At 30.9% G+C, this 15,342-nt stretch overlaps 1 protein-coding gene across 1 annotated transcript; it reads right to left on the bottom strand.

The window, feature by feature from the left end:
- Positions 1-567: 567 nt before the first annotated feature.
- LOC111984354 (beta-amyrin synthase) lies at positions 568-14,760 on the bottom strand. The gene is made up of 17 exons (XM_065764721.1): positions 14,539-14,760; positions 7,499-7,684; positions 7,222-7,311; positions 6,880-7,077; positions 6,601-6,685; positions 6,233-6,399; positions 5,708-5,899; positions 5,503-5,616; positions 5,291-5,410; positions 5,063-5,185; positions 4,875-4,973; positions 3,066-3,122; positions 2,755-2,945; positions 2,416-2,593; positions 2,112-2,192; positions 1,932-2,015; positions 568-831 (listed from the first exon to the last, which is right to left on the bottom strand). Exons 1-17 carry the CDS (start codon positions 14,737-14,739, stop codon positions 709-711), a joined length of 2,289 nt encoding a protein of 762 aa, XP_065620793.1. The 5' UTR covers positions 14,740-14,760; the 3' UTR covers positions 568-708.
- Positions 14,761-15,342: the final 582 nt, after the last annotated feature.

The raw sequence follows: 15,342 nt of genomic DNA, 5'->3' as shown, positions 1-15,342 counted from the left end.
TAAAACTATTTAATAATTGCCTTTATATAGGTAGGTATAAGAATGTTTTACAAGTAAATTTCATTGGGCCTTTGGGCCTAAAACTCGTCGAGTTTTTACAATTTTTACTAAGAAAAAGAAATCTCAAATCCAGTTGACCATTTGAATTTGATTTTCTATGTCTAGTGTTTGTTTGTTAAAAAAAAAAAAAAAAATCTTTTAACATTTTAAGGTTATTTTAACCTTTTTAGGTCAAATTTGATTCCTGTTATGGTTAGGTATCAATTAGAAGTTATTTTAGATTATATTTTACTGTCAGTCAAGTTTTAAGGAGCCCTTAAATAGGCCCTTAAGTCTGTAAACGTTTTTTATAGACTATTATCAATAAACACAGACATTTTGTCAATTTTCTCTTCTGGTGGATTCCAGTTTTATCTCATTGTGGATTCAGGGAAACCCCTCGTGGACTCGAGGTTTACTACCAAAAACTAACAGTTTAGTTTCTGTTCCATCAAGAGAGCATCGTGTGTGCTTCTCTTCAGGCTTTGGCGACATCACTAATGAAAGAGCAATGCTAACAAGCACCAAATATTTCAACATTTTTACAAACTGTTACTGTGACAAAGTTTTATTAGTTTATTCCATGCCAACCACTAACTGGTGGGTAAGACAGAAAACTAAATGGTACATAATTGTAAAAGAACTAAGAACTTGCTTTGCGACTCTGAGTTACATAGTTTTGGATGGCAATGGAACATGCTTGCGATATTCTCCAAGGGCCCACAATGGGAAAACATTTCTATATGCTGAATAGTGCAACATGCAGTTTTTCAAGTAGACTCCTGTGGTTTCCTGCCACAACAAAGTAATTAATGATTAATTACAAATTATTGAAAGTAAAATTTAAGCAAAGCATTGTACATCATGTTATTTTACATTCTTTTCTGCCTTTTTTTTTAAAAAGAAAAAAGAAAAATAGAAAGTGATAGCTTTATTAGTTGTGTTGCAACTTGCAAATTAACTACTATCAAGTTTATTAGTCAAGGGAAAAAACTACATTCCATAATGGAAGAATGATATCTATGCTCTTGTCAATTTTCATATTTCTATTTGTTATTTGAAGTTATGTTAAACAAAGACACCTGTTGAGGAAAATCGCCATTTTCCAATTGGGAATTGATTATCAGCTTCGCTGCACGATGAATAGGTGTTGGGTCTCTTTCAGCCTATTACAAGTAAAATTTTATTTTTAGAATTATTCAAGAAAAACAAAAGATAACACAATATAAATGTAATGATAAGTTTTTAAACCATAAACTAACCTGTTTGGCAAGAATAAGACCCATCATTGCCCATGAAGTTTGTACCAAATTTGATCGATTTACTTCGAGAGGTATATATATCTATGACCAATAAGAATAGAGAATTTGTTATTTTAATTTTGATGGAAGAATCTATACAACATCTACAAGATCTCATTTAAAACAAGAATAGATATAAATTTCTTTAAATTGAATCATTGATCTACAAAAACTTCATTGATATAGTTTTGGATGGCAATGGAACATGCTTGCGGTATTCTCCAAGAGCCCACAATGGGAAAACATTTCTATATGCTGAATAGTGCAACATGCAGTTTTTCAAGTAGACTCCTGTGGTTTCCTGCCACAACAAAGTAATTAATGATTAATTACAAATTATTGAAAGTAAAATTTAAGCAAAGCATTGTACATCATGTTATTTTACATTCTTTTCTGCCTTTTTTTTTAAAAAGAAAAAAGAAAAATAGAAAGTGATAGCTTTATTAGTTGTGTTGCAACTTGCAAATTAACTACTATCAAGTTTATTAGTCAAGGGAAAAAACTACATTCCATAATGGAAGAATGATATCTATGCTCTTGTCAATTTTCATATTTCTATTTGTTATTTGAAGTTATGTTAAACAAAGACACCTGTTGAGGAAAATCGCCATTTTCCAATTGGGAATTGATTATCAGCTTCGCTGCACGATGAATAGGTGTTGGGTCTCTTTCAGCCTATTACAAGTAAAATTTTATTTTTAGAATTATTCAAGAAAAACAAAAGATAACACAATATAAATGTAATGATAAGTTTTTAAACCATAAACTAACCTGTTTGGCAAGAATAAGACCCATCATTGCCCATGAAGTTTGTACCAAATTTGATCGATTTACTTCGAGAGGTATATATATCTATGACCAATAAGAATAGAGAATTTGTTATTTTAATTTTGATGGAAGAATCTATACAACATCTACAAGATCTCATTTAAAACAAGAATAGATATAAATTTCTTTAAATTGAATCATTGATCTACAAAAACTTCATTGAACCAAATTGATGTAACGAAAGATATTAAATATGAAAAGAAAAATAATTTAGAGTCTTAAAGCAAAATCCATGGTTAAACACTACCTTTTCCGGGCATGAAAGATGACTCTCCGACCAGCCACCATCATCTTTTTGTGTACTAAGTAAAAAATCAACAGCTTTACGTATAGCAGAGCAATTGTTGTAAGTCTTGCCTACTGCAACTAATGCTCCAAAGGCAAACCATGTACCATACAGAAAACAAATTCCCCAATTTCCATACCTACAACAAAGTCTCATATTGTAGTTGATTTGTATTACATCTATATATAAAACTATGATAAAAATAATTGTAAACAAATGTTTCAAATTCATCATGTAATTAATCTAACCATAATAATTAACAATAATAATGATATCTAGTAAACTAGTACATGAACATACCAAGAACCATTGGGCATTTGTATGTCAAGAATGTATTGGACTGCTTTTTGAATTGAATTCTCAATCTCCTTTTTCCTATGCTCAGGGTACAACTTCTTAAACAAAAGTAAAGATTGGATTGATGATGCAGTGCACTCAACATACTCATGCTCAACGACAATACCCTCGAAGAATTCCGTGGGATTTAGCCACTAGAAGGGAAAAAAAAGGTAATTAATTTTCCACTGATATATGATAATTAAGAGTGAATATATCAACATAAATTTCCAAATGAACATTTCAACGACAATTCAATATGTTAAGGTACTAACTTCTAACCACTCTTGAGCTCCTGCGGGCTCCCAAGCTGATAAGCCTCCATTCTTACTCTGCATTATTAACATGAAAATTGGTATGAGATTTTCAAAATTTGAATTCTATAACAAATTATTAGGTGGTGTAATATTCCTTAGATATAGTAAATATTGAACCCAACCCATGTATATATATATATATATAGTAAGGGTCCAGTTAATGTATGCCCTTAGGGTATACATTAACAAATCCATTTTTGGAAAAATTTTATCGGGAATTGAAAAAGCTGTAAAAACTTTTTCAATTCAGGATAAATTTTTTTCCAAAAATAGTATACTATTGTGTGCCGCTAGGGCATACGTTAGTAAAATCCATGTTAGGACATATGTGTTTTAATGTTAGGAACATATGACAAATTAGAATTGGATAATCCTATGACAAATTAGAATTGGATAATCCTTTGACAAAATGTACTTTAATTGTAATTTGGTAGATCTAGGATGTGTTTAATGCTTCAAGGAACAAGGTTTCAAGTTCTAATGTTAAAACCATGCAAATCTGTCCAAGAAACAAGTGAAGAAGTGTTGGATTTTAAAACTCGACAGTGAGTATCTATCAAGGTTTAAAAAGTTGCTGAAACCTGATGCTTGATTGCTATCTCGACAGATACCTTATCTATCGAGGTTTATGGAATTTAGTTTTTCAGAGCTAATTTTCATCTAATCCGTGTGTATATGTTTGGGCTTTCTTTTCTCACAACCCTAAACATATATACGGATTATTTTACGGGCTAGCTATTAAAGGTACTTGCACAAGTATGAAACAAAGTTTTGTTCATGCAAATTGTGACCGGAGACTGAATTTGCCCTAGTTCATCTTTCTTTTAAAGAAGCTGCTGTGTTTGTACACCGTAGGTTTTTATGACCAAGGAGCTTTGTGATCTTCATCTTATAATGAACTAAAGAAGTTTGCAGCCAACATCTTTTTCAAGTTGGTGATTAAGTCACGTACTAGGATCCGCACATCTATTGTTTAGTCACGTACTAGGAGCCGTGCATTAAAATGAGAGATCGTCACTACAGAACAAGTCCAATTGGGTATTGTGGTAAGGGTTCAATTGTAGGTTGGTATAAGGTACTGGGATTCCTCTACTTGTAAATGCTTGTTGTGATGATAGTGAATTCTCGGGAGTGATGACCTTAAAATCACCCGGTGGAGTTTTTGCCATATAGGTTTTCTTCATTCGTAAACAAATTACCGTGTCAATTTAATTTCTGCTGCATTTAGTTAATTGGTGATTTGTTTGTGCTATCACACGTATTGTATGCTAATTGAATTAATTAATTAACTTGACTAATTAATTTGTTAATTTATCATGAGGAGTCAATACATTCTTGGCCTATCAATCCATATAGTAAATATTGAAAAATTGTAAAAACTTTTGGTTTTTTAAGAAGAATATTCCTAGATTAACAAATCTCTCTAGATTTGAACAAGTAATTTTCAGCATTTTTAGATACACCTATAACAATGGTAGCTTGTATTACCTATTCACGCCTATGCATGCAAAATAAGGAAACACAGATATACAACACTATGTTAGACTAATGGTTAGATGATTTGTTCACCAATTGAAAATTGTTTGAACTTTTAAGAATAGTGATAATTTATAATGATATCATAGCAATTAGACTATCACTCCCATTAATTTAACAGGTTAAAAGTTTTTGCTATAATGGTAAAATCATTTAAATTCGTCTCTTCCCAAGGGCATATGTTTTTGCTACTAGTAGTAATTTATCATTCTAGGAAAAGTTAATCCTCACCTGTAAATAAAGTAGGATATTTACTGCATCGAACAAGCACTCAGGTTCCATTTTCTCACCAACAGTTTTAGGTGGCATCATTGAAAAAAGCAAGCAGCACTATGAAGTATAGGAGAATTTGGTCACACAGTGATTATGGACAAGTAGCAATAGTAGAATTTGAAAAAGTATTAAACAGAGTTATTTACCTTCAAACATTCTGCAGTGCAATCAGAAACTTGTAATCCCTGATCTTGATCAGAGAAAGTCCATGATCCTTTAGAAATGTGACGATGCATTTTTCTAAAGTCTCCAACAGGATTGTTCCTAACCTTTACATTGTTTAAGGGGAACACAATAACTCCAAATGATATATTAACAATGACTTTCCTAAGCAAAAATGTAGACTTTTATGATTTAAGAATTAAAAATCAAACCTGGGATCTTTTTATGAACTCATGCCCTTTCATCAATACCGGTCCAATTTCATCAATGAGATCACTAGCTAAAAGAGCTTGAATACTAAAACCCGCATCCCACGATTGACTACCAAAACTCTACACACAAATTGCATATATCAAAGTCAGCAATTCATGCAAATGGATAGGTAAAAAGTTCTGCAATTGTTTTGCATAAAATGTGTACTAACATGTGCCTTGATTCCATCTTCAGCGACCCATATGTATTCTTTCACCCTAGCAAGATGCTTCTTATAAGCATCCCCATCTGGATCTTCAACCCAACAAGCAAGCATACACATGGACTGTTCAATGCAAACGGTATTAGGAAGAATATTATATAGCCCAAATTAACCATTTCTATGGCTTTTTTAGAGCAATGTAGAATCACATTACCTTTTCCACAACCCCAACGGTAATGTATCTAGTGATTTCATCTTCATAGTGAATGAGCTTCATTGCTGCTTTAAGAGCTTTTTCTCTAACCAATTTATTTAAAGGCCAACGAGTGAGAATAGGCTCAGTTAATATGTATAGGCTATCCCAAAGTAGATCTTGTATCAAAGGATGCGGATAGTAGATATCCTCCTGTAGTAATTGATTTCCACAATCAATGCATTAGCCAAAAAAAAAACCTCAATCAATGCATTGAAAGATGTATTTAAAAGACTATATGGTAAATGTCATTCCACAATTATCAGCCATGAAAACTATTGGAATATTGACAAGTGAGTGACGTGATTATCTAAGTATTAAATTTCTAGATTGGATACTAATGACAAGATTGAGTGATTAATATAATATAACTGGGTCCAAACATAAAGGCTTAACTTTTGGGTCATGTTATGTCCTTATACGTCATATTAACTTTTCAATTGAAGTCTTCTCATGGTGTTATCTCCTCATCAAATGTAATCTCACCTTTGCGCATTGATGACGTGCTTTGGCCCAATTAACTTCACTGTAAGGTTGAGTATAAAGTTCCTCCCTTAATTGAAGAATAAGAGGTGTAATTGGCCCAACAAACCTTCTCCCATATAAGTATGAAAAAGGCAAGTACACCAACCGACAATAGATCCACATTTTGGCTGCATTTTGGGCACCACAAAATTGATATGTTATTATTAGAATTTGGTGCATTAAAAAGAATGTTAAACCTCTGTAGTGACAAAGGCATCAAAGAAATGAACTAACTCTGTGAAACATCGACTTAACTGATTTTAGAAAGGTTCCACATGCAATAATGATTTAAAATACTTAATGAAGAAGTAATCATATATTGTATAAACCTGGATACATGGGAAGATATGGAGGGAGAAGCCAAAATTCCGGAGGCATTGGGTTGCTTCCCGCCCATTCAAACACACCAAGTATCTACAGTTTACAGGACATTACATAATAGTGTTAATTATCAACAAAAAGTCATCATGCATGGTCAGTACTTGAAACCAAATTTGTTCATTTCTCAAACTGTGAAAGAAATATGATTATAGTTTAATTAAAAATATAAATTATTTTGAGTATTTAACTCTAGTTTGATGTGAATCTTCTCAAATAAATAGTCATACCGAAAGCCAGGACTTTCCCCAAGATGATATGTGTGTTGCACCACCACGATCAAGAATCCATTTTCTTGCTCTTGTACAAGCATTGTCCTGACCACCATCAGGTCCTTCCCCAAGTATTCGCATACAAATGTAGCTGATGATTGTGCAAAACATGATGCTGTGGCCACCTATGTAAAATCCCCATCCACCATCTTCATTCTAAAATGTGATAAAGTTATAGCATAATTATTTTACATGATGTTTGAAGTTTGAACTAAAAAACAATAAATGAAAGTGGCAAATTCTGCAAAAGCCCTAATCTTTTTAATATAATTAACATTTTAAACTTGCAAGAAAATAGACCTGATGATTGTATATGTAACGAAGAATTTCTTTTTGATACTCAGCTGGGAAGACAACATTAATATGTCCTGTAATGTACAAACATATTACCTGCATTTTTTTGGATCAAATACAAGGCAAACCAAAATAGTTCATTAGCGAGGATGTTGTTTGGAACAATTACATTGTTCACAGTCAACTCAATCTTAGAAGATATTTTAGAGGTGTATATTTACTTGACAAATTATAATGATAACAACAATATTGAAAAATTAATAATGATAATGATGCAACTCACAAAAGGAGGAAGGAAAAACAACGGGCCAGAATTTTCAGCAGGCCAATGGCCATCACAAGACTGCAAGGCCGCATAGAAATGGACAGCCCTCCTCAATGCACTTGTGGCCTTTTCATATGTGATTTCCTCTCCATCCTCAATCTTAACTGGGGGAATTGTATGTTTGAAGTTTTTCTCCTTCAAAAACTGCAATCATTTTAATAATTCTTAAGGTATTTCCAAATAAAATTACTAAGGCACTAGAACTTTGAAATCCGTAAGTGTGAACTGTAGCATCACCTACGAATACCATAGAATTCCATTTCACAAAGTCAACAACCAAAATAACAATTGTAAAATTGGGTACTATATTTTACTAGAAATTTAGTCCGATGAACATTGATCAATGATATTTTTTAACCAATCCGAGTGACCACTAGAAGATAATGATTGTTGTTTTTGTTGTTGGCTTTTTTTATTATTTTATTTTTAAATACAATGAAATAATAGTTTTTAGAATTGAGAATTAACTCTCTATTTATAAGCCAGCATAAGAGTATAATACAAGTATTCCCCTTGCATTGTTTGATGTTCACTAGGTCCTTTGTTTTCATTTGGTTTAATAAAAGTCCAAGTCTACTCAGACTGGTTTCTCAAAAAAAGAGCACAATACAAGTAATATGCGTGCAAGTAAAGTACGTCGGACCTACAGCCTATTGGGCTTGTACATTAACATCCACCTGCAAACTCAACATTGAGGATGATAAACCTCGAGTTTGGAAACTTGATCACAGAAGCATCCTGTGGGATGTAACTTAGTATAGATGTTTGCAAGCTGATCTTGAGGTGACAAAATTTAGCTTAATACCATGTTAAAAATTGAGAATCAAATCTCTATATTTATGTGTGTAAAACTATTTAATAATTGCCTTTATATAGGTAGGTATAAGAATGTTTTACAAGTAAATTTCATTGGGCCTTTGGGCCTAAAACTCGTCGAGTTTTTACAATTTTTACTAAGAAAAAGAAATCTCAAATCCAGTTGACCATTTGAATTTGATTTTCTATGTCTAGTGTTTGTTTGTTAAAAAAAAAAAAAAAAAATCTTTTACCATTTTAGGTTATTTTCTTTTATACAGCTTTTTAAAATCTTAAATTTTTTGAAGTATAATTATACTTTAACTAGGGTTCAACAAATAAACAAATAAGCAAAATGCACATAATTAGTGAAAGAGTAATTATAGGGACAGAGGTGGAGCTAGGGGGGCCCATGGCCCTCCCTAGCTTCTAAAAATTTCCATTAATCTTCTTTTGCATTTGGTAATAAACCTAAAAATTTATCGCCCCCTTGAAAATATAAAATTTTAAGCTAATTCAGTAAAAATTTAACCCAAAATTTTAATTTAGCAAAAAAAAAAAAATCAAAAAATTAAATTTGGTAAGAAAACAAAAAACAAAAAACAAAACAAAACAAAATCCACCATCTAGCCCAATAATGAGCCCACGTTCCTCCAAAACCCCTTATTCACCTTTAATAAATTCCAAATTAGCAACATATATAAACTCAAAAAAAAAAAAAAAAAAGAAAAAAAAAAAAAAAAAAAAAAAAAAAGAGTATACAACATTTCACATATAATACTTTTCTCTTCCTTTATTATTTTTACAATAAGATATATTAGTTTTGTTCTGTTGATTTAAAGTTCTTTACACAGTACAATAGTACACTACAAATAATAATAATATGTAATAATGTGTTTATATTAGAATATTAGATTATCTTGGCCAAATTAATGTTCTGTTGATTCTCTTACTTAAAGTTAGTTTATGAAGTAAAGTATTATTTTTGGTCACAAGTTTGGGCCAAATTAACTTAGTTCTTTTGCATTTTGAACTAATGTAGGCTTAACCCATTGATACATATTTGTATTTGGATTACCCTTTTGTATAAGATAGCATCCATTTGGAATCTTATTTTGGAGAAGATGGAGAAGAAACTATCTAGTTGGAAGCGTTTGTATTTGTCTAAGGGTGTTAGACTTACTCTTTTGAAGAGTACCCTTTCTAGTCTTCAAAGGAGTGTTTCAAACTATCTTTGGTGGCTGTGGCTAATAGATTGGAGCGTAATCAGAGGAATTTTTTACGAGAGTCTTCAGAGGAGTGTTTTAAACAATCTTTGGTGGCTTGGGAGAAGGTGTCTTCACCTTTAGAGATGGGTGGTTTGGGAATTAGGAAGTTAATTCACTTCAATCAAGCCCTATTAGGTAAATGGTTATGGAGGTTTGGCCAAGAAGGAACCCATCTCTGGCGGAGGGTTATTGCCATTAAATATGGTGAGGATCAAAGGGGTGGAATACTAAAGTTTGTAGAATGACCCACGAGTGTGGTCTTTGGTGTGGTATTAATGACAGTTGGGAGAGGTTCTCCAAACATTTGCCCTAGTGGTGGATGATGGCTCTCACATTCTTTTTTGGCATGATAGGTAGATTGGGAATACCTCACTTAAAATACTCAGTTATTTGCATGTTCAAATGACAAGGAAGTTTGCATTTCTAATGTATTGTGTCATCAGGAGGGTGGAAATGATATATTTTGGAACTTGAGATTTTATAGGGATTTTCATGATAAGGAATTAGAAGCTGCCTTCTCTTTCCTTGATTCCATTCAATCTCGGATTCAAAGGGGCGTTGGTGTGATAGTCCCTATTGGTGTCTTAATGGGAATGACAAGTTTGATATTAGGTCTTTTACAATAAAATCAGGGATACTTCTATCCCTAGTTTCCCTTGGAAGAGTATTTGAAAAGTTAAGGTTCCTTAAAGGGTGGCTTTCTTCATGTGGAAAACAGCTTATGGTCGGATACTTACCTTAGATACTTTGATGCTCCGAGGTCTCCCTTTGTAAATCGATGTTGTATGTGCTACCGTAATGAGAATCTGTGGATCATCTTCTTCTACATTGTCCTGTAGCTCACTCTTTGTGGTGCAAATGTTACAAGTTTTTAGGATCCAATGGGTCATGCCAGGTTTTGTGGAAAGTTTGGTGTTTTGTTGGAGTAATTGGCTAAAGAAATGTTTTTCGGACATATGGATTATGGTTCCTAGCTATTTGATGTGAGTTGTTTGGATGGAAAGAAATCAACACTCTTTTGAGGCTAAGAGAAATCGCTTGTTCTNTGAGGCTAAAGAGAAATCGCTTGTTCAATTACAAACTCTATGCCAAAGTACTCTATGATTGGTCTACATGCTAGGGTTCTTCAAATTGTTCTTCTATTTTGGAGTTTCTTACTTCCCTTAGAATTGTCCCTTAAGTTGTTTTTTTATATCTTTGTTGTTTTTTGTTGTTGTTTCTTTTGTTCATCATCATGAACACCTTGTATTTGCTGAATTTGCATTTTCTTCATGATTAATACGATTCTTATTACTTATAAAAAAATAAAAATAAAAAGTACACTTTTACTTCAAGATTTTGAGGCATTAAAAAATTGTTTATAAAAAAATAAGTTAAATTTTTAAAAAAAATAGAAAAAGGAAAAAGCAAATCAAAACCCACACGTAAATTTATAGAGCTTTGATAATAAAATATCACATATCATGTGAAGAAAAAATATATATAGTACACTTACTATAATATCACATATGATGCTGAAAATATTTATATTTGTGAATTGCACATTAAGTTGATGAGTGATGTTATCAATATTTTCCTTTACGATATAGAAAATTTAATAATAACTTTAGTATACACACATAGATTGAAAATAAATCAATAAAAAATATATGTTTTAAATTTATAATAAGACTTGATTAACAGGCCAATAGGTTTGTCTTGATCAAAATTGGGTACAGATAAGATTAACCATATTATTCTTCTCATTGTCCCTTTTTTCGCACAAGTTCAGTCAAATAAGTAAAGGTAAATTAAGTAAAACAGTGTTTATTACACATATTCCCATACACAAGAAATAAAAATTGAAGTTATAACTTTAAGTCACGATTTTTAACTTGAAAATCATAGAAGTCAATATTTCAATTTTCTTTTTGCTTATGTGTAAAGGTGTGTAACAGTTTTTTTCAATAAAGAAATTGTTATTGAAAAGTATAATAATTTTTTTTCTTGATTGTGTGTGAGGGGTTCAAATAGTCTTTTCATTTTATGTTTTCCATTATGTATTTTGAAGTTTTTTTATTACACCAATTTGGATACTATAATCCTATAAAAGTTCAAGTGTTAAACTATTGGATTCTATTCTATTCTATTATATATATATATATATATATATCCTTGAAAAGTAGAGTCAACTGTCAAAACCATTAAATTTATAATAAGACTTGATTAACAGGCCAATAGGTTTGTCTTGATCAAAATTGGGTACAGATAAGATTAACCATATTATTCTTCTCATTGTCCCTTTTTTCGCACAAGTTCAGTCAAATAAGTAAAGGTAAATTAAGTAAAGCAGTGTTTATTACACACATTCCCATACACAAGAAATAAAAACTGAAATTATAATTTCAAGTCACGATTTTCAACTTGAAAATCATAGAAGTCAATATTTCAATTTTCTTTTTGCTTATGTGTAAAGGTGTGTAACAGTTTGTTTCAATAAAGAAATTGTTATTGAAAAGTATAATAATTTTTTTTCTTGATTGTGTGTGAGGGGTTAAAATAGTCTTTTCATTTTATGTTTTCCATTATGTATTTTGAAGATTTTTTTTTTACACCAATTTGGATACTATAATCCTATAAAAGTTCAAGTGTTAAACTATTGTGAAACTATTCGATTCTATTCTATTCTATTATATTATACATATATATATATATCCTTGAAAAGTAGAGTCAACTGTCAAAACCAAAAAAAGATTAAAGGTTAGGTTAGACTTTCTCCAATTGTTTTGGGGTTAATCTCATTGCAAAGAAACTATTTTACACAATTTTACATACACATCCAAAAGTAACTAAAATCATGATTCAACACTTCAGTTTAATTTTTCTAAAAAAATGAAAATTAGGATAAGCAACCAATTTTACAATTTTTAAAAATTGTTGAGATGACATTTTGTGATGGGTGTATAATAAAAGTGATATCAACTATATTTTTATGTGAAAACATTGTTGCATTAATCACAATTTATCACATTAGATATTGTGAAATAAGAAAAATGGTTGGCTTCAAACATGTTTGAAGTTATATTTTCTAACTCATTATGTGACAATTTATAAGACTATCTATATATATTATTTAAACAAGTCACATAACTCAATAAAAAAAGTTATGTGATGAAAAATATTCACGAATGACCTTTTAATTGCCATATAATCATTTAGAGCAAAATGCTTTAAACATTTTTGGAGCCAAATTTGTTCGAGACGTGGGCAGCTTTACATGCATCTTAAGTGGTTCAAATGAACCCCTTGAATTGGACTGAAAAATTATATATAAAATTTTAATTCATTTTTCTTTTACCACTCAAAATAAAATTTGGAACACCCTAACCCTATTTTATTTTTAAACTCGACTGAAATAAATTTGAATATGATCATCTTAGTGTTACTTTCATAATATATTATTTAAACAAGTCACATAACTCAATAAAAAAAATCATGTGATGAAAAATATTCACGAATGACCTTTTAATTGCCATATAATCATTTAGAGCAAACTGCTTTAAACATATTTGGAGCCAAATTTGTTCGAGACATGGGCAACTTTACATGCATCTTAAGGGGTTCAAATGAACCCCTTGAATTGGACTGAAAAAATTATATATAAAATTTTAATTCATTTTTCTTTTACCACTCAAAATAAAATTTGGAACACCCTAACCCTATTTTATTTTTAAACTCGATTGAAATAAATTTGAATATGATCATCTTAGTGTTACTTTCATAATATTTTCACAATAAAAGTTAAATGGTAATTAGTAAGTAGTTTTTATCTGAACACACAACTAACATCATTTTATACCTACCTTTAACAACTTGCCACCTAGATTTTGTTGTGAAGTTTTTGTGAAAGTCTTGTGTCCGTAACACCACTCTTCAAATATTTAAAGAAAGAAAAAAATGTTTCAAACTTTTTCTCTTGAGACTGGCGTAGGCGATACTTTATCCTCTTTGTGACTTTGGGTTACTTTAGTATTAACAACAGAATGAAATTGTTTTTCACTACACTTTTTTTCTTCATTAGCAAAAAATTACACCATCAATATAAACAATAGATTTGTATCTATATTTGTGACTTTTTTCTCTTTCTCTCTTTCTCCCTTCTATATTTTCTTAGTTTTTCTCTATATTAGATAAAGTAGTTTAATAAGTGCTCTACAAATTTTCAAGTCCAAGAAATGTTTTAGTTTTAGTTTTTTTTTTTTTAATTATTATTATTATTATTCCAAGAGAGTTACCACATATATGGTTAAAATGTCATACCCTTCAAAAGTAAAAACTTATTCAGTTACTATTTTTTTTTCCTTACTTCGTGTTTACACCTAGTATTACTCCTAGGTGTTTTAGTATTCTTTTTTATCACATGTTTTTATTTAGTTGATATTACACTTAAATATAATAAGTTATTATTAATTTGACAAAAATATATAATTGGTTATTTAATTCTATTTGTTTATGCATTTAATGGTTATTGTCTTATGCATCTTTAAACTTTTAATAATTTCTTAGACTATGTACAATATAATTGTATTGTATACTAAATTTTATTTAAAATACTATTTTAGATTATTGTATATAATATGGAAGTTTTATATATTAATAATTTTATTAATTTTAATTTTTTACTCCCAACTCCCCCCACCCTCCAACTACAAATTTCCAAAAAAGATTAAAAAAATCCTGAAGTTGCCACGGGAAAGAATTTTTGAAAAATGTTGTTTCTTTTAAGATTGTTGTTGAATGAAACAAAGATATTTCATACCATTATTTAAAAGTACAAAAGAGATTATTGTGAACACGGGAAATTAATGTATTGACTATGCATGAACAAAAAATCATTTAATTTAGTGTAGAGAAAGCCATATAGATTAGTAGAGATGGAGAGAGGAATTAAGGTACCTGCATTCGCCAGAGAAGATCACCGCAAGCCGGGAATTGACGTCGATTCTTGTGGAAATTTTGCCGAACCTCTTCAACCTCAGCTCGCTCTTCTGGTGTGCCAGCCTCCGGGTCAAACTCCCATGTTTGTCTTCCCGCAAAGTTATTTGTACTAAAAAGGTAAGGGTCATTTCTGCCCTCTCCGATCTTCAGCTTCCACATCCTCTTTTAGCTTCAACGATACCGATATTGATTTTCTTCTAGTTTGCATGTAACAATCTGTATCAGTGTTAGTAAATCATGCATATATGTAGTTTGCATGTAACACACACGAAAAAAGATCTTAAAAATAACAAATTGTTTTGTCTCTCCGAACTCTAAAGGATACATGTTAGAATATGAGAGAGAGAGATATGAGGCTACTACCTATGAGATTTTGTGGTCTTGCAGTACGTATTTCTCAATGATGAAGTGGCTTAGCAACTTGCAAGGCCTTAGAACTGGGTAGTTTTGCGGTCTCCGTAATAGTTTCCCTTTTATATAGAAAAAGCTGCACCTTCTTGTTACTCTCTTTTTCTCCCTCAGCTTAAAATTAAAAACTAAGTGTCCATTTGGAATCCACTAATTTTATTGAAATTAAAAATTTTTTGCTGAGAGTATTGTAAATAAAGGTAAAAGTTAGTTGAAATAGTACAGTGAAATACATGAATAGTAGCAAAAATAAGCTGAATAGTAAAATAAGTTAGCAAAAATAATCTTCATCAAATGGACACTTAATTAGATCTCTCTCACTCTCTAAGTAGAATTAAAATATTAATTATTTAG

The sequence above is a fragment of the Quercus suber genome, unplaced genomic scaffold (genome assembly GCF_002906115.3).
Source record: "Quercus suber isolate HL8 unplaced genomic scaffold, Cork oak 2.0 scaffold_579, whole genome shotgun sequence".
Lineage (NCBI taxonomy): Eukaryota > Viridiplantae > Streptophyta > Magnoliopsida > Fagales > Fagaceae > Quercus > Quercus suber.
Note: the sequence above shows the minus strand (reverse complement) of the source record. Positions and strands in the feature narration are given on the sequence as shown.

Coding starts and splice junctions, on each gene's coding strand:
- LOC111984354 (XM_065764721.1), bottom strand. CDS start 14,739: ATGTGGAAGCTGAAGATCGGAGAGGGCAGAAATGACCCTTACCTTTTT. Junction 6,686..6,879: donor GGGGAAAGTCCTGGCTTTCG/GTATGACTATTT, acceptor TGTAAACTGTAG/ATACTTGGTGTGTTTGAATG. Junction 6,400..6,600: donor ATATCTTCCCATGTATCCAG/GTTTATACAATA, acceptor CCCAAAATGCAG/CCAAAATGTGGATCTATTGT.